Raw genomic sequence first — 25,198 nt, forward strand, 5'->3', positions numbered from 1 at the left:
TATGACTTGTAAATTATTGTGATGGAACAACCTTGAATTAAGTCCAGCTCATGATACATTAACAGAGTTGCAGTACCATTCTTGTGAAATTACCCTTTCACCTTTGCAGCTATTTGATTAAACACCCTTTTCCCTTGTGTGTGGGGCAGATGGTCTTGCTTTTTGCTCTAGGCAGTGTTTCACTGTCTCTTTAGTGATCAGTATATTGCAGTGCAGTTGCTATGCTCTTCAAGTGCTGATGTAGTGAAGGAAGCAGCGACAACAGTCATGCATCACGCCCTCATCTGGCACACAAAACACTACAGGGTGGGCCTGTATTTGTGTGTGTGTGTGTGTGTGTGTGTGTGTGTGTGTGTGTGTGTGTGTGTGTGTTTGGCAGGACCGGGTGGGAAAATGTGTTTAGTGACCTTCTTCCTCTCTAGATGTCGGGTCATTCTCACCCTCCCCACCCCCTTCTGATCTCATCCAACTTTGTGTTACTTCTTATAGTTAGAGCCAGGAGATGCATTTTCTGGTGCCATTGCGCAAGATGAGACTCTGCAATCAACATCAGTCATGTTTTATCAATCACAAAATATTAACATACATTCTATACACAAAGGGTCAATAGTTGTACATGAGCTTTAAAATGTTTCAGGAAAGAAATTTTGCCCTCTGGTGGTTCTATTAAAAACTGACAAACAGACATAAACAACTAAATTTTGAACACCGACATCGCTATGAAAACAAAACACAAGAAAAAACAAAGCAAGGAAAAAAAAACACTTATTTTTTTCATGAAAATATTTAAGAAGCAACCATAGTCCTGTACACAGTGGAGCCTGTTATTAATCTTTCTTTATACTTCTGTTTTTAACATTTAAAATAATAAAGAACGGCACAAGTTTGGAAATTGCTTTTGTAAGAATATTGCATTTTCAGGATCATCCACTGTGTCATCTCTACTATCACAGCAATGCAAGGCCTGACAGTATTTGGCTCGGTTAACCCTCTGTTGGGTTTTTAATCCCATGTTTTTGGAACAGCACGTTTTGGCAAATGGGCACAATTAAGTGCGTGAAACTACATACAAGTGCACTAAAGGCACCACCTGCCCAATGATCAATATCATTGGGCATAAAGCTACAATTTAGTGGCTTAAAACAGTAATAAAAATACCAAAAACAAGCCAAACCATATAAATAAATATATATATGTAGTGGTCGTAAGGTAATGTGAAGGGGAGCAAATGGGAAAAAAAACAATTACACGAGCCTTCAGTCGTTTCGCAGAGCTCTGAATATATTTCTTTTACACATACAGAGGTTTAACACTTGCACCAGTGACACATCTAAAAATGAACAATGCAGCTGCTCAGAAAACCCCTCCTTAAATAGGTGCAGGTCATAGATTTCCCTTGACACAGTCCAGCTACAAAAAACATATACAGTGAAATACTGCAGTTATTTTAACACACCTCACATATATCTGACTACAAACACACCCCAGCTAAATAATATACAAACTAACTAAATCAAACCAAACTGAAGATTCAGCCCAATCCCACCCTCAGCTCTCATCTGATGGTTTAACCCACTAGCAGTGGATAATTGGAGAACTCCTTTCAGGTGAGCATCATTAGGCCATAATCGTGTGTGCACTCCATGAATCAGGCCTTCAGGAAGTTGACCTCAAAAAATAGAGAGAGTGGTTAATGGACTTCAAAACAAAAGCATAACAAAATCAAAACTTCCTGTAAGACATTGTGGGTGCTTCACCTTAGTAAGGGAGATGCTTCGCAGCACCCTCACAATACAAAAAACCCAAACCTTAAATAAAACAAAGAAAATTAGTGACATACTTCTGAATGTTTCTATTTTTAGAGGCATGTACATATTAAATATATATCAGCAACACATGTTCTCTGAGGGATCTGGGATTGGTTTGTAGTAGCGCCGTGAAGTATCCTTTCAGCAGGAATCATTTAAAGCAGTGTATGAGGCCAATAGTTTCTTCTCCAACCTCTTAGATATACCACAGTACTATTACATAATATGCTGAGTATAAATCGGCTGATCCAAATGCACTTTCATAGGGACCCTGTTTTGACTTGAAAAATGTAAGTTAAAAAAATGCAATGATTTGGTTGCAATATTTTATGAAACATATTAGCTCATTTTGACTTTTCAAAAAGAGTTTACACTTAAAAAGAATCACTTGACCTAACTGTCTTTGCTAATAGGCTCATCTCTAACTTTCCTTTTATTTCTAAAATTATTTAAAGAGTAGTTGTGAAACAACTAACTAATCTGCAGAGGAATGGTTTATTTGTAGAGTTTCAGACAGGATTAGTAAGGTTATGAATACTCTTCTTATGATAGTGGAGTCATCTCTATGCTTGTCGTGCTAGACCTCAGTGCAGTTTGATACAATCGATCACAATATTTTACTGCAGAAATCGTAGTTGTAGCTATTAAACATAGTTGTAGTGGTTTGAATCACATGTATCGAATAGACTCTAATTTGTTAATGTGCATGAGGAGTCTTGTTCACACACTAAGGTTAATTATGGAGTTCCACAGGGTTCTGTACAGGGACCAATTCTATTTTTATTATACTTTCCTTGGCAGTAATAGTAGAAGAGACAGCATATATATTCATTGCTATGCAGATGATACCCAGCTTTATCCATCTATGAAGCCAGATGAAACACACATCAACTAGTTAAACTACAGGAATGTTTCAAAGACAAAACCTGGATGACATCTAATTTATTGCTTCTAAATTCAAATAAAACTTGACCTTAGAAATCTTAGAAACATGGTATCTATCTGCTCTGTATGGCATTACCTTAGCTCTAGGATATGTTCTTAAATATGCAAATTAAACAAATATGTAGAAGGACTGCCTTCTTGCATTTTGTGCAAAATGTCTAAAAATAGAAATATCCTATTCCTGAGTGATTCTGAAAACCTAGTTTATGCATTTATTACTTCTAGGCTGGATTGTTGCAATTCATTATTATCAGGGAGTTCTAAAAGCTCGTTGAAAAGCCTTAGTTGATACAGAATGCAGCATATATTGCATTAAGACAACAGTTGTTGTGATTTGGCACTATATACAGTGCCAAGTCACTAAATCTTTATATAGTGCCAAATCACCTAATATGTGATTTGGCACTATATAGAATGATCTGAATTGCACTGAAATCCCTAAATGGGATGGGACCATATGTTAATCTAAAACCTTCTTTCAGCACTGAAGGTGTCTTTCCAGATGTGTAAGCTACTAATTCCACCCCTATACATTCAGAAATTACTATACATATCTACCCATCTTTACTTCTGAGAAATTCGTCCTCTCTAAAATGCTCTTTTTATACCCAATCATGTTAGTCACACGTTTCCAATTAGCCTAATTAGCTGCAAGATGTTCCTCCAGCTGATTCTTTTTAGTACCACTTACTTTCCCAGCACTTTTTGCCATTGTTCCAACTTTCTCTAAACATGTTCCTGTACTTAAATTAAAAATTAGCTAATATTTTTAATGAAATTGTAAAATCTCTCAGTTTAAACCAAGTTTTCTGTGTTCCATTGTGAATGAACTCTTGTTTTAAGATATTTTCAAATAATTACATTCTGATTGTATTTAGATTTTACAGAGCATAAAATTTAGACAGCCTTTTTCTCAAACCTAACGTTGTTTTGGAATTAGTTTCTAGTTAAACTCATTTTATAAACTGATTCTAATAGAAAAGCCATGAACACACCAATATGTATTTCTGAAATAAACTTTTTAGAGCAAAAAAAGATACCCTGTCCCCCCCCCCTCTCAGCAGGAGGGACCAGTGAGCCTCAGCTGTGCACCTGGTTGCAGGTGTTGAGTTTTGGCTCTCTGTTAGGTGATTCTGGATCATCTCACTATGGGAACCCATGACTGCAATACCCCAGTGATCTGGCAGTGTGGTTGGAATGGGGGCATGTTAGGGCATCTATCAACTGCTGCAGGCTTTCATATATGCCCTTGGTAGTGTGACTGGGGATTCATGTATGACTGATGAAAGGGAGAATCTTAAGTCAGCCTATATCAGGTTCTTGATGAATTAGTGATATTTAATTTGATTTATAGATGTCCTGATGCCTAATAAACTTTTTCTGCATGACACGTTTTTTTTTTGTTGTTTTCCACTTGCTAGATTATTGCCACACACACACACACACTGGAGTTTGTCCAGATTTGATGAAAATTAAAGATTGCACCCACTGATGCGAGTCATTCAGTGTGACATGAGTAATTACTTTGTTGTGTGAGAGCCAGGCAGCTGGTACTGCTGTGTCAGAGCTGACCCTTCAGCTGGCTGACACCATGCTGGCAGCAGATGACTGTACATTCAGCTAGGTTTGACATGAAAACGGCTGCTAGATCAGTCAGAATAAACTCAAAGAAATATGAAGCATGGATAACCTTGTTTCACTGCCAGCTGAAAATGAAAATGAAAAGAGCCAGAAACATCAGTTCTCCAGTGATGATGAAAAGGAGCAAGGCCTGCAGCAGCCTGCGGATCAACAGTTAGATGAGGAACCTGAGACATTTATCCCTGAAAAAGCAAGAGAACTTGATAAATTATATATATATGAACTGTAAACACAAAAATTATTTTTTTTAGCTGATACTGCAAACTTGTGAGAAAAAAGCCTTCTTTGTTGCATACAGCAGATGCTGAGCAACATTATTCACTAAACCTGCTACTTTAATTGCCAATTTGCCCTGGGCAGAAACAATAAGTGTGCTTTTTATTCAAAACAGCTGGATATTGTGAGCAAAAATACACTAATAAAAACACCAATTCTGAGCAAAAAAACCAAAAACCAAAAACCAAGTGTTCAAGCAGGATAACCAACAATAAACTGGGAGTCAGTGTGAAGGAAAGCCTGGTTTCACTTATTTTAACTACTTTTTTTCTGTGAGTTCATCACTACAAATATCCTTTCTTAATGCTTTTTGCATAAAAATATCAATCTAGCTACTTTATGGAGCAATTTTATGTAGGGGTTATTGCATTGGAATTTTATTTTCCTAAAGGTTTACAAAGGAAAGTACGTGAACTGACAGGATAAATTCAAGTTTAAATGAATATGCTTAGTGTTAATTAAAAAAATGCTGAAAGTTTCAAATTCAAATCGCTATCCTTTTTTACAAGATTAACAATATTTAGAGGAATCGAAGCATCAAGAATGATTTTGTTAATGTAAAACTTCTGAAAATAAAGAACACATAAGTGTTTTTCTTCAGGCTATCGGTATTGTTACATGATACACATCTGTGTCACTCTACATGCTGAGAGATTCAAAAATAACAAACTAAAATGGTATGACAGTTCCCAAAGCCTGCCAGGAATAACATGACATTTGACCTTCATGTATCAGCTTAAAGGAATTATTAAGAGTTTGTGAAATATAAACCGCATAAATCTTAGAAAACAAAACAAACATTCATGTCTGTGTAACTCAACCTTCCCCCTTTTTTCCCACTCTTACAGAGACTGAACCTGACTGAGACTGAAGCCTGAAACTGAGCTCCAGAGTTGGGGCTGCAGGTGTTGGGTACCAGCCTGACACACATCAGGTCAGATGCACAGCAAACTATCGAAGTGTACCAGACACTGCTGGATGCCAAGACATGTTTGTAGCTGGTGGTAGCAGAAGGAGACATGGAGTAATCAGCTTCTGAAGGACACAAAGCCAGCTTTACCTCTTACAACCAAGAATTTGGAATAGCTATTCATTGGACATATTATATTATGAATGTCGTATACAAACTGTAGAGTTTAGAAAAGGTTTTTACCTAAATGTTTTTCCCCAGCTGTCTCTAAAATGCTTAGAGCAGGTAATTGTGTGAGATAATACAAGTATGAGGCCTCTAGATGGCAGTCTTTGAGAGCTTATTCTGTTGTTGATGATGATGATAAGCTAACCTTTTTAAACAGAAGCCTGTTTATTTTGAGGGGCAATAATATCTTTTATGCAGCTGATTATAACCTGGGTGATTTTACACAGCGGTATAGGCCCACGGTCAAACTTTAGATCATGGAAATTCCTTTTGCACGGCCAGATTGACAAATATATTTCTTAAACTCTGAAGGTGATTAGAGTCACTGTAAAACAAAATAAACTGGAAGCTGAAATTTAATATCAAGACTGATTTATCCAAAAATATGTTGAATAGACACAGGAAATAACAGGTGGGCATTATGGAAAGGAAGACACTCCTTTCCAAATCTTCATGTGTCTTTTTTCTTTTTCTAAACATAAAGTGAAAATTGATGAAAAATGTAGCCACTATATTAGTAGTGCCAGAAATGAATTCAATAATCATTATTTGTGATATAATAATGCAGAAAATGCTATTATAAAGTAAAAATGCTTGCAAAAACTGCAAATAAATAACAGTTTTTACATTTTCCCAATTTTATTTGAGTACCTGTGTGCTTTAAAACAATGTTTTTTCTCAACTTCCTGTAGTGTTTGTAACTAGAACCTTGCAGTCATTTGAGTGTGATCAGCTGATATATGTCTCATAAAAAGACATGTTGACTTTGCTCATCTCGTGCTTTTATTCACTTCCCTTGCCCCTTAACATCCGGGAAGGATTGGAACAGAAGGCTTTATCAGAAAAGTAGTCGGATTCCCTCGTGTTTAGCATCTGTTTCAGTCCTCAAATGCTGAGCCTCTTATATTTATCTACCTAGAAAAAAAATTCTCATATCTTTTCTTCCTTGCTTAAGAGTCTAATCCTGCACTGTTCTTGAAAGATTTTTTTTCACTTCAAAATACAAATCACATAATGCACAAAAGAATGCACAAAAGAATGCATTTGATATGAAATATCTGCAGGCGCAGGTGCGTACCCAGACTAAGAGATGCTCACCACAAAAGGGTGCAAACACATACTGTACATACTAATGTAGATGCAAATACTGGAGCACACTTACACAAACACATGCAGTAAACAGTATGATGCAAATAATGAATATGGACTTGTGTGCACAGGTATAGTAAATACTAAGGAGAGATTGAAGAGGAAAATTTGAAAGGAATGTGCAGGCATTTGTCCTTAAGTTAATACCTAAAAGAACACCTAAAAGTTTCTTGTTAGTGTTCCCATCTGTTTATAGGGACTGTTTCATTTCTCCAGTGTCACTCAACAGTGCTTCAGGGATTGTGCTTAAACATGCCGAGGTTATGCCTCTTTTCTATGTTTGGCTTTTATGCAAATGCAAAGGTGACAGAGTGCAGAACCTTTGATCTGAGCTTCTTTGTGGTTTGAACAGTTAATACTGCAAAACCACCATAAATCTAATGGGAAAACAGAATCGGGAAGGCAGTATTGAGATTGTAGACGGAATAAGCAGAACCTATAATAACCTCATATAAGATGTGAATTAAGAGGAGATATTGTGCCTTCTTCGTGAGAAGCTCGTATTTCCCTAAGGTTAATGACTGTCTCTTCAAAGAATTGGCTGTGCCATTACTGAAAAATAAACTCTGATGACGACGTTACACATCAAGATGGTAATTTCTACCCAATTAAATAGTTATAAGCTTTTAGTAAGTATCACAAGTTACAAAAATAGGGTCTTCACCCAAATCTCATCCAGTTTGACAAGATGATAATCACAAGAAAGCAGGTGTAGTTTCTCCTCAGGTTTACTGCTTCATAAAGATTAAGTAATGAACGTACATTACAAGTTATTACTGCAAATTAAAAGTAAATGGACTGGTTCTAAAATAGCACTTTTCTACTCTACTTGACAATTCAAAGCACTTAACATGTCTCATTCATCCAGTCATCCAGTATCCATCCCAAGGATACTTTGGCATGCATACTGAATGATCTTTTGGCTAACTAGCAGCGCAGACTTGCCTTGCTTGTTTTTAGAGGGATTGAATGCTTTGATTTTACAGCCAATTTTGTAATTTAGCCGTAACATAGCTAATAGCTATTACAATAGTAAAGATTTTTATAAATAATACAATTGTTTTTCAAGTGATACCAAGGCTTTGATGAAGTAGAATTCAGCCATGGGGGGAGGGGAAGAAACAGGACCCTTTGTTTTTGTCTATATCAGTTCCACTTCAGATTGACCCTTATGAAGCCTTTATAGATACACAGCACATGGCGCATGCTTTGGACATCTCATTTTTTAAACACTTTTGCATCTTCTAAACTCAGTCAACAGACAGTCATACACAAATAGCTTCAGAAAAAAAGGTTTATTTTATTCCTCAGACTACAGTGTCAAGGTAAATACAGACAAGCTTTCAGCGTATTTCATTAAGCTATATGCCCTCATCCTCCGGTGAGTCATCCTTTGATTTCCATTTCTAAAGATTCCATTTTAAAACTGAATGCTATTGAAACAGAGAGAAGCTGTGATTATACAGTGTGTGTGTTTGTTTGTTTGTGTGTGTGTGTGTGTGTGTGTGTGTGTGTGTGTGTGTGAGATGGGGGGCTGGGAGGGTGGGGGGTGAATTTATAAACAAACTAAATTCATATCTTAAGCAGATTTACTGAAGGGTAATATCCAGGTATACAGACACATGTCAGCAACAATACATCTGTTAAATCATGCATGCCTGCTGTATTAGAAACAGTCTACCAGGAAGAAGCAGAAGGCAGAGAATGAATTCTGCTGTCAGGAAACATGACAAAAATACTGGTATCAAGGGGCCCTTTAATATGCCTGCTGGCCCATGGGTGTAAGAAGCTTATCCCACACCTCTACCTTCATGATAGCTTTGCCTAGAGGACACATAGTGGCCCTGATATCTAGGCGGTTACCCATGTAATTGATTCCTGACCCAGTGGCTTCCTCCCTGACAAACCCATGTTCATGCTGATTCTTCTCGTAGTACATTTCTTTGTACAAATCCTTGTCACAGTTACGGCCCCTTTTATAGATGCCCACTGCAAACCAGTTCTTGTACAGGTTGTAGTCCCAGGGGACGGAGAACATGAGAGCCACAGTCTCAGCGAAGTCATTCTGTGACCTCTCGAAAAGGTCGTAGGTCAGTACACCAACAGCTCCCGTTGCTTTGCTGCTGGACTTGGTGAATGTGCAAACCTCTGTCTTTAGAGGGCGCACTGTAGGTTGCGGTGGGTTGTATGCCTCCCCATTCTCAAGGTATACCCTAATTAGTACACAAATAGAAAAATGCATTCAACATTTTTTTATGGTCTTCTATGTATTTCATATAAGCCTGAAACGTCACGGGCTGGGCTTACCTGGGGTTAATAAGGCAGTAGCTGTTAGTGAGATTTGATATTTCGATGGTCACACTTCTCTTGCTGCTCACGTCAGCAGCTACAGCTTCAGCTGTCTCTGTCATGTTGCAGTGGCTGCGAGCTCTGTTGATCTAATAAAAAATAATTTAAATGTCAACCAGCTCATACCTGTAACCTGGATGTTTATTTCCTCCTAACTGCAGTGAGAATCATAGGAATAAACTTATAACAATATAGAACTCAGGTTTGACCTCGTCTCTGATGATGTACTCTAATATCATTACACTGACCTTCAAAAGCACACATCGACTGTCACTGAGTAAAAATATTGTATTTCACAGGCTAATGAGATTTCACAAGAGAACAGAGAATTGCTGCAGTCTTTTAACAGAGTGTACCACTCGAGTGACAGTACTTTATAATTAGTACTACACAGTGATAAAGTTAGAGTGAAAATGAAAGAACATGATCACTCATTTTATCAGCAGATACATTAAATAAATCAAACAAAAGCCTCATCAAAGTTTTATATATCGTACAAATTATATGAGCTAAGAGAGTCATTGTTCTAAATGTATTTTCCCTAAATGAAGTGACTTACCTGCTGAGAAACGCTGTTAGTACTTGAAGTCCAAAAACAGTAAAAGTTGCTGGTTGGTTTTCCTTTTTTCCTTTTTCTTCTTTTTCTTTTTTTTCCCAAAGATGTATTAATCACTCAGAAAACCCTCCCAATGGAAGTACAACCCTGCTTAAACACAGGATAAACACACCCTCTTTCCAAACACATGACCCACACGAAAAGAAGACTATGAGAACAAATATTGCTCTTTTTCCCTATGGGATGAAACAGCCACACCCTAGTCTGTGGCTAATTTGAGCAGTTTCCAACAATTTCCCATTGGATCCCAACCACTGAGGTGAGCCCTTCAAGCCTATAATAACAAGACATGAATGTGGTTTGGGACTGTCATTCCTCTTGTATTGTGAAACAGTGAAAAAAGCAGATCAAACAAGTTGGGACAGACATTTCTGGAGCGATACTTTGCTTAGTATCTTGCTGAAACTCTTGCATTCCAAATACCACACAATCAAGCAAGATGGAGAGTCTAACAGCGAAGGAAGAACAATATTGTTTTCGTAGAAATTAAAAAAACATCTATGCAGATTTTCCATCTGTTGTTGCTCATTAGAATTGGACGGATCCAGATAAGAGATTAAAAAATGATTACAGTTCATCAGTAATAATGAAAGCATATGAATGAAAACATATCCCACTCAAAGTAGCACGAGCATTGGGTCTGAATGCTTTATTACCATAATAAACGAAAATAGAGTATTCAGTGTACATGAGCCCAAGAGCTAAGCTAATGGAGAATCAATGAGGTGGCTGTCAGATATTGATATCTTTCAGCAGACACAAAATACAGATGACAGCAAAATCAGTCTTCCTCTTCTCCTAAATGTTTTTTTTTTAGGATGACAAGAGTCGTCAAATCAAATGAAGTTTATTTTTCTGCGACTACAAAAACAAGAAAACACAGAAAAGCAGAACACCAGTAGACTTCACACTAATGACCCATTTTATCATAGAGCTCCAGTTTAACCATGGCTTTTCCAACTGTAGACATTGTGGCCCTCAGATCAACATATCTTGCCTTGTACTCCAGCCCACAGCCATTTGCTTCAGAGCGGGTGAAGTTGCTGAGATCCTTCCCATCATACATCTGGTCATACAGCTGTTTGTCACAAGCACGGGATTGCTCAAACACACCTATGGCCAGCTGGTTCTTATACAGGTTGTGGTCAAAAGGCACAGAGAACATGATAGCCACGCGCTCGGAGCAAACGCGGCTCTGCATATGGAACAAATCGTAGGTTAGAACGCCGACGGCACCCGTGGCAGTGTTGTCATCCTTGGTGAAGGAGCACACTTCCGTCTTGGTGGTACGAATCGTGGGCTGGGGCGGGTGTTGACAGAAGCCACTTTTCATGTACACCCTACACATTAGAGCAAGAGATAAATCCTTACCGTCACTACTAATCAGTTAACAACTTTTATGTCACACTTCTCGTACTTTTGATGAAAAAACACACTTTTGTAACTTTTGTGGAGATTGTCAATTTACTTTTTGAGTGTTGGGCTTTCCAGGGTGAAACATCTTATGCTGATGGATGGAGTGTGACTGGGAGTACTACTGTGGACTTCTAAGCAACAGTGAGTGTACCTGCATGCGATGTGCAATGAGGCAGTGTGTGTCACTGCATGATGGATAGGTGGATGTTCTCAGCAAAGTAATGTCACACATGAAAACCAGCCATCCAAAATATGGCCTGTCTTCCCACAGCTAGATAAATGTAGAAGGATGGCACAGATTCCAATAGACATGAATTGTTTATATTTATTTTGTTGCTGTGTTTTATTAATTTTTTTCCTCCTTTTTTTGGTCGGAGGAGGGAAAATTCATATTACATTGTTGAGAAATACAGTAGGTGGCTATATAAAACTAATATTTTATTAATGTTATAATAGATGGTGCACTGCATTTTGCTTGCAGTGCCATTGAGCTCTCCTCATGAAATTTAGGTTTACATCCTATGAATTATTAGAAAGAACACATGGTGGAGATTGTGGTGACCCCCAAATTATACATGGCTGTTATGCAAAAGAAAATAATAATTACATATATGTAACTTAGTTATCCTTTTTTTAATAACAGTGATTCACAAACACTAGGCAGCCAAACCTAGTTATGAATTTCTGGATAAATACATGTCACTTGTTGTTGCTTTTATGAGCTTAGAAGCAGCATTTTAGTGAACTTAATGTATAATGTTGTGAAATTTCCATTGTTCATCACAATGTTTTTCTGCAATGTCATTCATTGATTTATGTTTTATGAAGTAAACATTCAGCCATTCAGGTCTGGCCCTAAATGCTATCCATTTATTTTCTCAATTAATCAGTTTTACAAGTGTTAAACTGACAAAGACATTTGCAGACTTACTTGGGGTTAATGAGGCAGTAGCTACCGCTGACATTGGTTATTTCTATAGTGCAGTTTCTGTTGGTGGTGAGAGTGGCTGACACAGCCTCAGCTGTTTCTGGCATCTTGACTGCAAGAGAAGCAGGATTGAAAGCTTAGAACAATACCCACTGACAGTTCACCAGCTAGCAGCAACACATTTAATTGCTGAAAAGATTAATTGCCTCCAAAAAGCTGGTTTATATCTCTCCTCAAATATAACATTCTCATAAGAATTAACATGACGTAGGTGTGTTTGAAAACGAGTATACCTTAAGTATACGAGAACAAGAGAAACGTTGTTTTTACAGATGATATCCAAGACAGAAATAAGTTCTAGTCCTATTATAAGTAAGCATAATTAGGTACCTTTTAGAGAAAAATACACACGTTGTGCCAGACAGCAGCGTCAACTTCTTTTTCTCAGGTCTTGCAGAGAGCGTCTCCCTTGTGTGATTACACCTCCACAGTGCTTGTGGTAACACAAGCACAGGCGTGTCCATCGTGAAATAAAAGTACCCCATGCATTGTGAGAAATCATATCTCACAAAGAAGCAAGCACCTAATATTACATGATCACAAGATTTAGCAGTAATCTGTACTTTTACTCAGGGGAATGGTTAAAAACATTACTGTACAAATTTTTTACTGCATGGTTAGCATCAAAATATCTATTTTATTCCAATAAGGTTGCTATTATGCAGCATATTTTAGCAAAATCGTACAAGATTACTCCTCTGCAGTTTCAAATTGATCTCATATGTTATTTTCTATAGTTATGTCATTACTTATTAGATTTAGTGAAACAATAGTATTTAGAATTTCTAGTCTTCCCCATCTTTTATGAGTCCATTTCCATCCCAAAAAATGAATTTAGTAAAACTAGTCAAAGTTTATGGAATATTTTCATGTTCCGTCTTGCTTAGACTGACGCTACAGTCATCGGGAATTACTCAACTGGCTGCTTGTTTTTGCAAGTGATGACTCGTGACACATTCCTTCGGGAACCTCCAAACATCATTAGCAGTTTTTACATACTTTTTTAGCTCGTTTCACTAAATTCCCACCCAGACTGTGGAATAAAGGAGGAGTTAATTCCTTCTTTCCAGTACAGTAACTAGCAAAAACACTGCATTACGTAACAACACAATACAGTACAGTGTTATATTTTTCCATAAGTTCACAAGGTACGGGATCTTCCAGAATAAGTTTGTTTTGCGGTGTGTTCATTACTCCACCAAGCAGCTCGAGTAATATGGCAGCTGTTCTGTTCCATTTATCAGATGCCCGGCCCTTGATTTAAATGCTTCAGCTCCTGTGCTTGAAGTCACCAGATGGCACCAAACATGCATTTGCAAAAATACATTTGCACTACACACACTCTTCAAGTTAATGTTTGCTTTCTGATGATTAGCCAGTGACCGTGGCAGAAAATCGCTGACAAACATTAATATATTTAGCATATCCTTCAATGTCCCATGACAACAGCAGTGAAAAGAAAATAAGAAAGAAACAGTGGTCATATTATATACCTAAAAATTCTAAAAATCTAAGAGAATACAATATTAATGAGTTTATATAACCAATCACAGTGTAACATGTTTGAAGTTTCCACACTGAACACTAGAATAACAAATAAACTCAAATTAATCCAAATCCAAGTAATATATTATCATATGGCATTTATTATTAAATGACCATGTTACATGGGAAACACTCTTCTGGCATGACCTCTCCTCTGCTGCCACCCTCAGGCCAGTTTCAATGTTTTAGATGAAACATTTGATCTTGAGTCTTGTTTAGGAAGGAGTATGCACTTATTGGCCACTTTATTAGTTACACTTTGCAAGTACTCATTGTTGTATTTTAGGCATATTGTGGTAATAAAATGATGGACATGGTCAGCAACAATACTGGTTTCAGATAGGCTGTGGCATTTAAATAATGCTAACTTGGGACTAAACTGTGCAAGAAAAGATCCTCCACACTGCTACCACCAGTCTGAATGGCTGTTACAAGGGAGAATGGCTTTCATGCTTTCATTCTTGTTGTTTGCAATCTCAATCATCCACTGTCCAAATTTGATGAACTCTTGCAAACTGTACCCTCAGTTTCCTGTTCTAAGCTGACAGAAGTGCTGCAGCCGAAAATTTGATGTTTTGTCCATTCAGAGATAGACTTCTGCTTACCTTGGTTGTAAAGAGTGGTTATTTGTGTGGCATTATCTTCCTATCAGGTGGAAACTGACTGGCCTTTCTCCTCTGACCTCTTTCATCAACAAGGCATTTTCACCCAGAGAATTGCTGCTCACTGGATATTTACTCTCTCTTTTTTTTGCATCATTCTCTGTAAATCCTAGAAATGATTGTGCAGGAAAATCCCAGTAATAAATAAATACATATAAGTAAATACATAGCCCTAAGTACTGTATATTTTCAGCCGCACTTTTGAGGCTAAAGGCAGAGATCTTTTATCCAGTATTATGACCTATTTTAGATCACATCCAGAGCAGGTCTGTAAAATTTAAACACACCGAGTTATCTTTCGGAGAATGGTTAATAAAAGGCAATTGGGGATGTGACAAAAGGCAGAACTTCAGTAGTCATGAGTTGCTGAGACTTTGAAAGTCTTCTGATGACAAAGATAAATGTACGCTGAAGATGAAGCCGTATTTGATTATAGCGGCTGCAGTATCTCAGCCTCGCGCCACACATGTTTTTGTCCATCCCTTACGTTCCTTCTTCACTCTGTTTTATGTTGGAAAAGTGACTGTCAGTGGACTGACCCTATTAATCATTTATTTTGGAGGATGATAGATAGCAGCAGAAGCCATCATTATCCAAAAATCTAAGCAGACACTGAACAAATACAACATTTAATAGGTCCTCCTGAACATTATGTGTCCATCACTGCGCTTGTTTACTCTTCTACCATTCAGCCTTGATTAAAATGTAAAGTGAAATGTTATGTCAGCATGTTGTCACCAGTGAAGGTTTTAGCGCTCTGAAAATAGCTGAGCTATAAAACACAATCATGTACAGCGGTAAAGGTTGTGCCACAATCACCACCTTGTTGAAATTACATGCCTTAGTAGTACGGTAGCTACACCTCTACAATCAGCAACAACTACAATGGGAAGCTGGAAGAGTAAAATAGGAATAGGTCGGCCACACAAACAATATCACGATATTTATGGACTTGTATCAAATAAAGAGGGGGTCATAACAAAAAGTGACTTTCAGTTTTTTATGTGATTTTAATGCGTGCCAAACTAAGCCAACAGAAAACCACTGACCAAAGTGCTGAACATGGCAATAAAGAAAATAAATTAGAATAAAATAAAATACACAATTAAAAAATAACAACACAAAAAAAGCAGCAGATGACATCATGAATTGTTGAAAAGTTTGGTTGGTGAACTGTTAGAGTTCTAATTCAGCTCAATTTAACTTTTTTTTATATAGTGCCAAATCAAAACAAGTCACAACAGTTGCCTCAGGGTGGTTTATATTGTAAGGTAAATACCCTATAATAATAAAAATTGAGTATTGTGGCACTAGTTATACCAAGTAGCTCCACTTTTGCTTCCTTATTGTACCAGTGTACAATGCAGTATTTGGAAAAAGTCAAGTAAACTGAGGTAAGTACAAAGTCTATTCAAAAGCATCAGTTCCTGTCGCATAACTGCTCTATTTTGTACTTATTTAGTGTTTATGAGGCAAACTGAGTGAAGTGCATGGCACAAAGGAGGCAACAGGCTGCAACAATTTCCTGTTCCCCAGCCCTCTATTTGGGTCAAAAGTGCAATAATTTGTGTGTCAGAGATGGCAAGAAAATTTCAACTGCAATGTAAATGTAATCATTTTAGACCTCCGTATGACTAAATCAAACAAAGACTGACTCATGTCTTTTGACAGCAGGGGTACATTCAAACTGAAAATGGTGTACAAGTTTTTCCATGTTTATATGTGTTTTCTCAAAATGCTCGTCATCTGTGTACAACGTGTTAGGATCATAACTAGAAAACAAAGCTGTAGCTGCTGCGATATCACACAGATATCACTTCAGAATTTTACTCTTAATTCTGAAGCCTCAATGCTGGGATTTTGGCCACTGTCCTGTTAGGTTTTTTTTAGAGCTAGAAGTTACCATGTCAAGTGCTGCTTGTTTTCTGCATCTTTTCACTTATTTTCTCTCCCTTTTTGTTTACTATTGCCATATTACGCATGCACTTGTAAATAATAAAAGATATGAATAAATAAATAAAGACAAGAAAATAAAATTAAAATAAAAATACAAACAAGAGGAGCCTATAGAGAGACTATATAGCTTATCTTGGAAAATTAAATTTGTTTGGCACAACAGTCCATTCAGATGCTGATTCTGACTGCAAGACTTACCAGATATGACTGGCATTTAAAAGAAGATGAAGTTGCAGACGTTGCCATGTCTGCATGAGGAGGTGGCGTGCTAACTTACCAGCTTGTTAGCAAGTTGCCTCATAAGCTTTAACGGTACGTTGTTTAGACGTACATATCTGCTGACTGATGATACAACAACATAAAACTCTTGGATGGGCACAGAGAAAGCAAAGCTCCCTCTTTGTCACACAGGCCAGCCAAAACAGTTACACTCGTACCTCCAGCATCCAGAGATAGATGATTTATTTTGTATCAGAACTTTTAATTCTGTTAAGTTGAGCTTTTTTTTAAATGAGTAATTTCAACTTACAAGTCTATGTAGACTGAGCAAGGGGCAACCTCTGGGGCTGAAAGAATGAAGCCCCCATGGACTAGCAGAAGTGCAGATCCTTTAATGGCCACTTGAGGATTGAAAAGGGAGTTAATTCCAAAAGAAGCACAAGTTACGACTCTCAGCTCTACAGTATTAAAATACATATTTACAGCATGGAAAAATGGTTTACAAAAAACGTGCTGCTTGATAGTTTCTCTCTTGATCATAATTATGTTTAGTGTGATATTAATTTTTATTTTATAACTCATCAACTTGGAGGTGCGTTAGCAGTGTGGCATCATTAATTGACAGGTGTCCTGACACAGGCAGCTGGAGTCCATCAGCGTCTGCTAGTAGTCATCTGTGCTACTCTGAGCCACTACACTGATGCTCTTCACCGTGTGTGCTGTTGGTGCCTTTTGGAGGATGTTTAATGGATTAGCTGACTAATGTTACAACTTCCTGTGTGATACAGACCAAGAAATTTGTACTCCACTTTTGGTGAATTAAAATCTAGTGTTTTATTAGTCAGTTACTTAGCAAAAGATGATGATATGACTTTATGAACACAGGTTGCTAACCAAGCTTGCTAGCATTAGGTGATAAATTAGCACAGCGCCCTTCATCCATATATGGTAACAAACAAAGAAACAAATGAAAAAACACATGCAGTATCCTAACACATATTACTTTTGGACTGGAAGTCCAATGATACATTGATATATTGACGTCACAGTGGCTAATTCCACAGGGTTGGTTTGCTTTTGTAGCCAACCTTAAATGGCCAGTTAAGTAACTGAAGTTCTTGGTACTTAACCCATTGATGTTTTTTTTTTTGTTTAGGTTTTTTTTTCAGCTCAAGCAGATGGTCCTTGGTTAAATTAAGTTTTGATTCAATCGTAGTTTTGTCAGAAGTGTTAAGCGGTCAGCAGCAATAATACAGTCAGTACATGCAAGATGCAATATCAACAACAAATCAGCTGCCATTGGTTCAAGGATTTTGTAACATAATCCTCAGGAATGAACATCACCCAGGTGATGAATGTCGGACGTCTGCCAACCGAGGCAGGGAATCAGCCGGGTGGGCATGTGCAGAATAGCCAGTCTAAAACAAGATGAGAATTTAGTGCCCCTGTGCATTCATACAGTAAAATGAATGCACAGGGGCAGGGATGTGGTTGAGCAGCTGTTTCTATGACAACATCAATGTATCATTAATAAAAAAAAATTGTGAATGTAATATTCTGTGTACAGATGTGAAACTTCCACAGGCTTCCTAATGTATTATGTGATATTAGTCTTCTGATCAGGTGCAATTGCCAGAAATTTTCATGACTGATTAATGAGGAAACCCTCAAAATTAGCAGAAGGACAGACTTCTCCAGTCACCTATGTCAGGAGAGTCTAATAAGTAAAGTAAAGTAAAGTATATGCCACCTAATTTTCCTTCTAAAACACGACTGCGTGTTTTATATCTTGTCATTTGTCTTAACATCACAATCACATCACATATTGCTGCAAATTTTGTATAAATCTACACAAACATAGCATGTAATTGTAGTTAAGATATCCAATGTTAAACAGAACAGTTATACCCAAGCTTAGAGCGTGTCCATTTTCAGACTCAAAGCTACGCCTTGCTTGATGTCTGGTTTTGTCCTGACCTCTTCCCAGAATCACTCTTCCACTTCCAAATGCGATATCAACATTATTGAGCTCTGGGATGCAGAATTGGCCACTTAGGATGTGTGAAAACAAAAATCATTGTAAATTGCTCCTCTGCTGCTGGGATTGGCAGGTGTGCCAGACCAATTTTAGATTTGTGTGACTGTAGATTTGAGCATTGGTGTAAAACTGAAACATGCAAGGGTGCTTACATTCTTGCTCTTTGATCATTGAGAAACAAAACATTGTCCACGATTTATTGTTATCATTCATTATATAGAAGATTTAAATGTTTTATGTAGTAATTGAAAAAGTAACAAAATATGACCAGTTTTGCTTCAGTTAAACACTAATGTCTTATGAGTTATGAGCATATTCACATTCCATCCCCTTATTCAGCACAGCCTATACTTTGCAGCTCTAATGATGTGTAACATTAGTGACATTTCTCCCTCTTCAGGGAACAATTTGGTTCTGTCTTAATCTCTTTATGTCTGCTGTTATAACTGATGATAACTGTTTGCTTGATGAAGTGCTTATTGCCACTTTAAGGACCACTCACTTTATAAACCAGTGTCCACCCTAAGCTACCAAATGTATAAAAAAAGTGTTTTCCTCTTTAATGAATCACTTTCAGCCCACAGGCTGTCACTTTTTTTTGCTCCTCACATTTCTTATATTTATGTATCACTTTAAGTGCACTAATATGAAACCACATCACTGTCTGCAATGCAAAAGAGGAAATTAATATACTGTTCAAATACATATACTTCTTATATCTTCTACTTATATGTAATTATTTCTCATGAATTTGCATAAAGTTATCTTTTTGAAGACACAAACCGGAGAGGACATTAAAGATTTTTTGAGAGCCCAAATGAGACTACAAACTCTGATTCTACAAACCTATGTAAACATACAGCACCAGATGGGACCAAATGAAAAGGGCAAATCACCGCAGTGTTTATTTTGGGAAATGCTACATTAATTCATACTGTTGTTTCAGGTCTGAGGCAAACATAACATACTCAGTCACCATTAAAATTTGTAATATTGTGTGATCCGGATATTTATCAGTAATAGTTAAAATACACTTTACTTTTAGCGCCTGCGTTATCATTTATAGGGAGTGGATTATCATTTGAAGGATGTAACCACCCTCATCCAGAAGCTATCAAGACATCTTAAGCGGTTATAAAAGATATTAATTTCTATAAGTATTACTGCTGTTGACAAGTTCATTAATAAGTGCTTAGTATCCACTTTCGAGGTGTCATGGTACCCATGGATTTTTGATATCCATTTAAACATCAATATTGTGTAAATTAGGCATATATGAGAATATATGACCATCAATAACTGTGTAATTGTTCTTTTTTGTATTGTTTTGCACATGTATATTTACAGACTCTCTCATCATCTCTATGTCTTTGCATTTGGAGTTTATTTGATTTGCCAAACAGACAATACACAGAGTTATAGAGGAATTTAAAGATGGTTTAACCTGAAGTCTCCATATTTCTTGATGTTTTGTAAGATATAGCATTATATCTTACACTATATGGCATCAATCAGAGAGATTAACATACAGAATCAGGGATACAGCCTTGGTATATACACCCCTGCACTATACAGGTTGAGTTATAGGAGATCTCCTTTTTTGCATATTTGCAAGAAAAATCATACGGTACTATACAATTATTTTGTTGTTGGTGTTAACCTGATATCATTTCAGCTGCCACCTATTTGTCATCTGGCTAATCAGGCTAAAGCTGTGTGATTAAACTGGGTCAGAATCCATGAAATAGTTTTTCTGGGGGTTATTCATCTTGTACACTATTTTGAAGCAGTCAGATTTTTAAACAGTCGTCAACAAAAGATTTATATTTAGTGCTTTGTTTCATGTAGGAGCAGAACTAAATGTGGCCATATATTTATTGTGTCGACAATACAAGGTGATAGTTTAACTCTCATTTCGAGATCAAACATTTTTGTTGTAGATTCTGCCTAAAATTAAAAAAAGAAGGTAAAAAAAAAAGCAATCTTTTGTAAGATTCTCATGCATACGACAACATTAAGCATAAAACATTCAAAACAAGAAAACAGAAACATCAAATTATTTGTCCTTGTTTTTCTGTGCAAATATTTTGTACCAGCAGGCAATCTGAAGAAGAGACATTTATAAAAATCAGAATACTTTTCAGTCATTTTCCAATTTCCATAATTCAAAAGAGGAAGGCTGAGACCTTTGTGATGTAAAACATGCACACTTTCTCAGAATGAAACTTCAGACAATCAGTTAAGCTACAGATTCAATCGGTGAATATAAATGCCCCCTTTTGATATATCATGTCATTCACTGCATAAACTCTTACAATTTCATCCGTTTTGAGAATGGGAGATTCTGATTAATCCCTTCAGTCATCAAAATGGTCTTCAAAGGTAAAGGTTCTCAAACGTGAGGTAATGGGTTGAGGGGAACTGGAGGGGGATTATGCAAACTTCACAGTGATTAATTTTGGCCTGAGACGTATCTGCACTGATGGTAGCCGGGAGAAGAGCATATTGATTGATTGCTGCAGGGGGCGCGAGGTTCTGCACATTTACTTTTTGATGAATAGGCTGTCAGGGCCACGAACAACCAAATATGGCCCTGTAAATGAATGCTTAAGCGATTATGGTATAAGTGTAAATATTACACATCCATTAAGGAGGATTACATTTGGTGCCACTTTGAGAGAGGGGAGGAAATAAAAGGGACAGGCCCACAGAACATCCCACAGCAGAGTAGTTGCATGAGGAAATGTGGTTTTAATCTGCATGTATAATGTTTTAGAATTCTAAATAGGAAAGACCTTGACATTAATCTGTATGTGTGTTAGTGTTTGTGCATGCATGAGAGTAAGTACGCATGTTTATGTAGGCTGGTGTGTTTTCAAGAGGGCAAGACTGAAGATCAGGGCTTTAAGTTGACAGAGCATGCCAGTGCATCAACCCGCGCAAATTACCACGCGATAAAACACATCCAGGGTGTTGCACAGGAGGTGAGAGTGGGAATAAATGCCAGCTTCAAAGATGATTTGCGCTCAGCGCGGATTAATTCCCCCACCTAAGAAAAATCAATAGCACTGTGTGGAATAGGAATACATTTGTGTCACCTTTTGGGGACAAGGAAGTGAAAACACAGCTCAGAAGCAGGTTTAGACAATATACATCAAAATGACTAAAACCCAGGCAAGAACTAAACTGGTTCTGGGGAGCTGCCAGTAATTAAGAGCTTCGTTTCTCTGTATCTCACTTTCCATCCGAAAGCTCCGTGCAAAATTTAATGCATTTACCAAAATAGCACTTGAGTAATCTTAAACGTTTGAAACTCCACCATTTGATCATTCAAAATATGTAAATATATTCACCATATTCATCATTCATTGTTCAAAAAACCTCTTTCCATCTCATTTTGGCATTCAAATCTCTATATTTGACCCATGTATCAATTGTCTTCTTGGAAATTAAACATTTGGCTTGATTTAGTTTTAGCTTGAGAGCATGCTTTATGTACTTACACTCATGCATAAATAGATTTCAATACTGATAGACATACACACAGAAAACATACACCATGAACAACACAAACAGATACTCATTTCAATAACAAACCACTCAGAGAAGCCTAGCAACCCCCCCCCAAAAAAAGCATATCAAAAGACGAAAATGAAAACAAATATGTTTTCCTTACTCAGCCCATTCTGCTACATTTCTTCCACTTAACAAACATGAATACTAAATGCTGTCCTCGAACAGCTTGCTGTTTCTGAAAACAAGTAAACTACCTTGACCTTCACCCTGTGCACTCATATTATCTTTCAAAGACATTTTGGGAAAACATCTGCATCACAAATGCATGCCGTATTGTAAAGTTTGCCATCCATTTCCATATCCTCAGGCAGAGTGTCCTCATCCTTGCATTGACTAAATGATAAACACCAGGGCCTCTGTTTGCCACTGATCTTCTGAAGAAAAGACAGACAGGAGATCAATAAGCTCCCCATCCTCTATCCCATCTGTAGGTATTGGCTTTTCTTCAGTAACCCCCCTCCCTACCCACCTCCATTCGCCCCTAAACCCTACTATTTCCCCAAATTGTGGCTCTGCCACTGCATCTACAAGCTGTGCTCATCCAGTATCTCTGACAGCTTGAGCCTTTGCCTTTCACTCATATGCCCACAACCCTGTGCCGTCCTTCCTGCCGCCCCCACCTTCCTCTGTTCCATCCTGCTTTATAAGAAATATAATCCTATTGATCCAAAACCCGATGGGAAGCGTTGATCTGTAAACAGACGAGTGCTCAATAAGAGCTGTCCAGTTCTCTAGAGGAGACGGAGGGATGGTGGGTGTTAGGGTGGGTAGGTGGTGTTATAGGTGCAGCTGGTACTGAAGAGGTGTGCTTGTGAGAAGGGCTGCTGTGAGAGAAGAGCGGGTGGTGGTGGTGGGTCTCAGTATCTGTGTGTCTTGGCATCATTTATCAGTTTTATTGCTTTCTTGTCTTGTTGCTGGCTGCCATCGCCCCTCACCTGGCCCTCCTGCTCCTGGTAAACCTCGCTCTCATCCCCGCTGCTGCCTCACTTCGATCTCACTATGTTCTACCCAAGCAATTAAAAGTCCGCAGCTCAGGGTGAACAGATGAAAGGTGTGACATTTTGCTTTTGACTGACGATGAATTCAGAGTGACAGGCTGGACAGATGCATCCAGGCACAGATATGGATTTATTTTTTTTCCCCTTGTATTCCCACACTCTGCCCACAACCCCTCCTCCACGTTCTCCTCCCAATTCCCAGCTGTCTTATTTGGCTTCTTCCTGAGGTGATAGGACCTAGCTGTAAGAGAATGTGTCCAGTACCCTACCTTATCCTAAATCATTACTTGACAATTTAAAAGGGCAAAAAGCAATGGATGGCTTTTTCTCAGTGTTTCCATGGTTATTTCTCTTAACCCTTTCCCTTTTGTGGCTTTGATAAAGTGAGTGGATCTATCTCTACTACACTGTTTCTGTGCCAAGGTCATTTGTCACTGAGAGACTGAAGCATAGACTCCCTATCTAAATGAAGGAGTTGTAATTGTTTAAGGTACAAAATTAGCATTGTTTTTGGCAAAATTGTAATACTTGAATCAGTTGTGTCATTTTAATACTATAACATCTCTATCTCTCTCTCTCTCAATATATATATATATATATAAATATATATAGTCAGAGATCTCAGATGTCGTTTCTGGGACCTGCAGACAGAGCAGACACTTGACATCCTGAAGAGGTTTGCCTAAATGTCCCCTGTGTAGTGTTCACAGTGGTACAATAAACATTATCTTGATGATTAATCAGTTTGTCATTTATTAACATTAAATGATAACTGATCCATATATCAACATCAGCACATCATTGGACATTAGTGTAGGGACACAAACTGGTGGAATAAACCACAAAGTTAAAGGGTGTCATTGATATCGACACCCTGAACTCTTCTTATGGATCATGTACACATCAGGATAAGGATGAGATGACCAGAACCAATTCAAATTAAGATTTAAGAACTTGTAATCTCTGTGTACAGTTCAGTTTAAAAACACTGTCACCACATTGAAGCTCAGACTGTCAGAAGAGGGGCTTTGTTGTCAGGTATATCCACACATCTGCATGTTCTGGCTGTAAGCAATATTTTATTATAAGTTACCAATTTCTGCATTCAGTCTAACTATTCCTGCTTTGGCTTGCTTCCCAAAATGTCACAAATACTGCAAACATGCTGCATACACAGAGATCGGCAGGTCTTGTTTTGCTCTAAAATGGGGTCAGCAGCAGTCCAAGGCACGTGCTGTGCACACAGGAAAAGTTGTTATTTCCAGTTTGACCTGTGACCCATTCAACGATGGAAAGGATTAAGCTTTTAGATTTGCAATTAAGAAGAGATGAAAACAATTTCTTTTGGTATAAACATGACATAGACCCACAGGGTCTATGCTTAGGTGCATTGCAGAAGGAAAGGTCATTTATTTCTGTTGTTAAAAAATGACACATGGCAATAAATGCATCAAAACCAGTTACTGAGTCAGAACAACTCATTCATCAGTGTTCCCAGTTAGCAATAATCATGTGGTTCTCAAGCTCCAATTGTATTGCACTATATTGCCCCAGTTTATAATGGTAACAGAAATAAATTTCCATATGGTCAGAGAATAACAGAATTTTAACAGATTTTTTTTCGTAGAGACTAAAAATATAATAGTTCAGTCCAAGAACTGCTGGCAAGTAGCAAACCAGACTTGCATTATTAGAAAAGACAGCAACAACAAAAACAAAAAATAATTGCATGTTGGAGGTTTATTAGCCATGTGTTTTTGTTTGTTTTGAAATGACTAGACTTTTGTGAATTCTGTATGATGTCCAGAAAAGATTATCACATATAAAAGCATAAGCCAAAAAATTAATAAGCAGATTTTCCTCAAATCTGAGCTCAAA

General features: G+C 37.6%; 2 protein-coding genes across 3 annotated transcripts; both read right to left on the reverse strand.

Annotated features, from left to right (window-relative positions):
• Positions 1 to 8,243: 8,243 nt before the first annotated feature.
• apnl (actinoporin-like protein) lies at positions 8,244 to 10,429 on the reverse strand. The gene is made up of 3 exons (XM_013269617.3): positions 9,866 to 10,429; positions 9,265 to 9,395; positions 8,244 to 9,170 (listed from the first exon to the last, which is right to left on the reverse strand). Exons 2-3 carry the CDS (start codon positions 9,366 to 9,368, stop codon positions 8,714 to 8,716), a joined length of 561 nt encoding a protein of 186 aa, XP_013125071.1. The 5' UTR covers positions 9,369 to 9,395; positions 9,866 to 10,429; the 3' UTR covers positions 8,244 to 8,713.
• A 127-nt stretch (positions 10,430 to 10,556) lies between these two features.
• On the reverse strand, positions 10,557 to 12,768 carry LOC100705576 (bryoporin). Of its 2 annotated transcripts, none has more exons than XM_005468832.3 (3): positions 12,657 to 12,768; positions 12,270 to 12,378; positions 10,557 to 11,262 (listed from the first exon to the last, which is right to left on the reverse strand). In XM_005468832.3, exons 2-3 carry the CDS (start codon positions 12,371 to 12,373, stop codon positions 10,833 to 10,835), a joined length of 534 nt encoding a protein of 177 aa, XP_005468889.1. In that variant the 5' UTR covers positions 12,374 to 12,378; positions 12,657 to 12,768; the 3' UTR covers positions 10,557 to 10,832. The 2 variants fall into 2 exon arrangements, with proteins under 2 accessions (XP_005468889.1, XP_005468890.1); XM_005468833.3 differs by having other exon boundaries at positions 12,678 to 12,743.
• Positions 12,769 to 25,198: the final 12,430 nt, after the last annotated feature.

The sequence above is a fragment of the Oreochromis niloticus genome, linkage group LG4 (genome assembly GCF_001858045.2).
Source record: "Oreochromis niloticus isolate F11D_XX linkage group LG4, O_niloticus_UMD_NMBU, whole genome shotgun sequence".
In the NCBI taxonomy this organism is placed as follows: domain Eukaryota; kingdom Metazoa; phylum Chordata; class Actinopteri; order Cichliformes; family Cichlidae; genus Oreochromis; species Oreochromis niloticus.

What these genes read in the sequence shown, in the direction of transcription:
- apnl (XM_013269617.3), bottom strand. Translation starts at nt 9,368, where the DNA reads ATGACAGAGACAGCTGAAGCTGTAGCTGCTGACGTGAGCAGCAAGAGA. An exon ending in TACTGCCTTATTAACCCCAG is followed by an intron (nt 9,171 to 9,264) that starts GTAAGCCCAGCC and finishes TGTACTAATTAG; the next exon opens with GGTATACCTTGAGAATGGGG.
- LOC100705576 (XM_005468832.3), bottom strand. Translation starts at nt 12,373, where the DNA reads ATGCCAGAAACAGCTGAGGCTGTGTCAGCCACTCTCACCACCAACAGA. An exon ending in TACTGCCTCATTAACCCCAA is followed by an intron (nt 11,263 to 12,269) that starts GTAAGTCTGCAA and finishes TCTAATGTGTAG; the next exon opens with GGTGTACATGAAAAGTGGCT.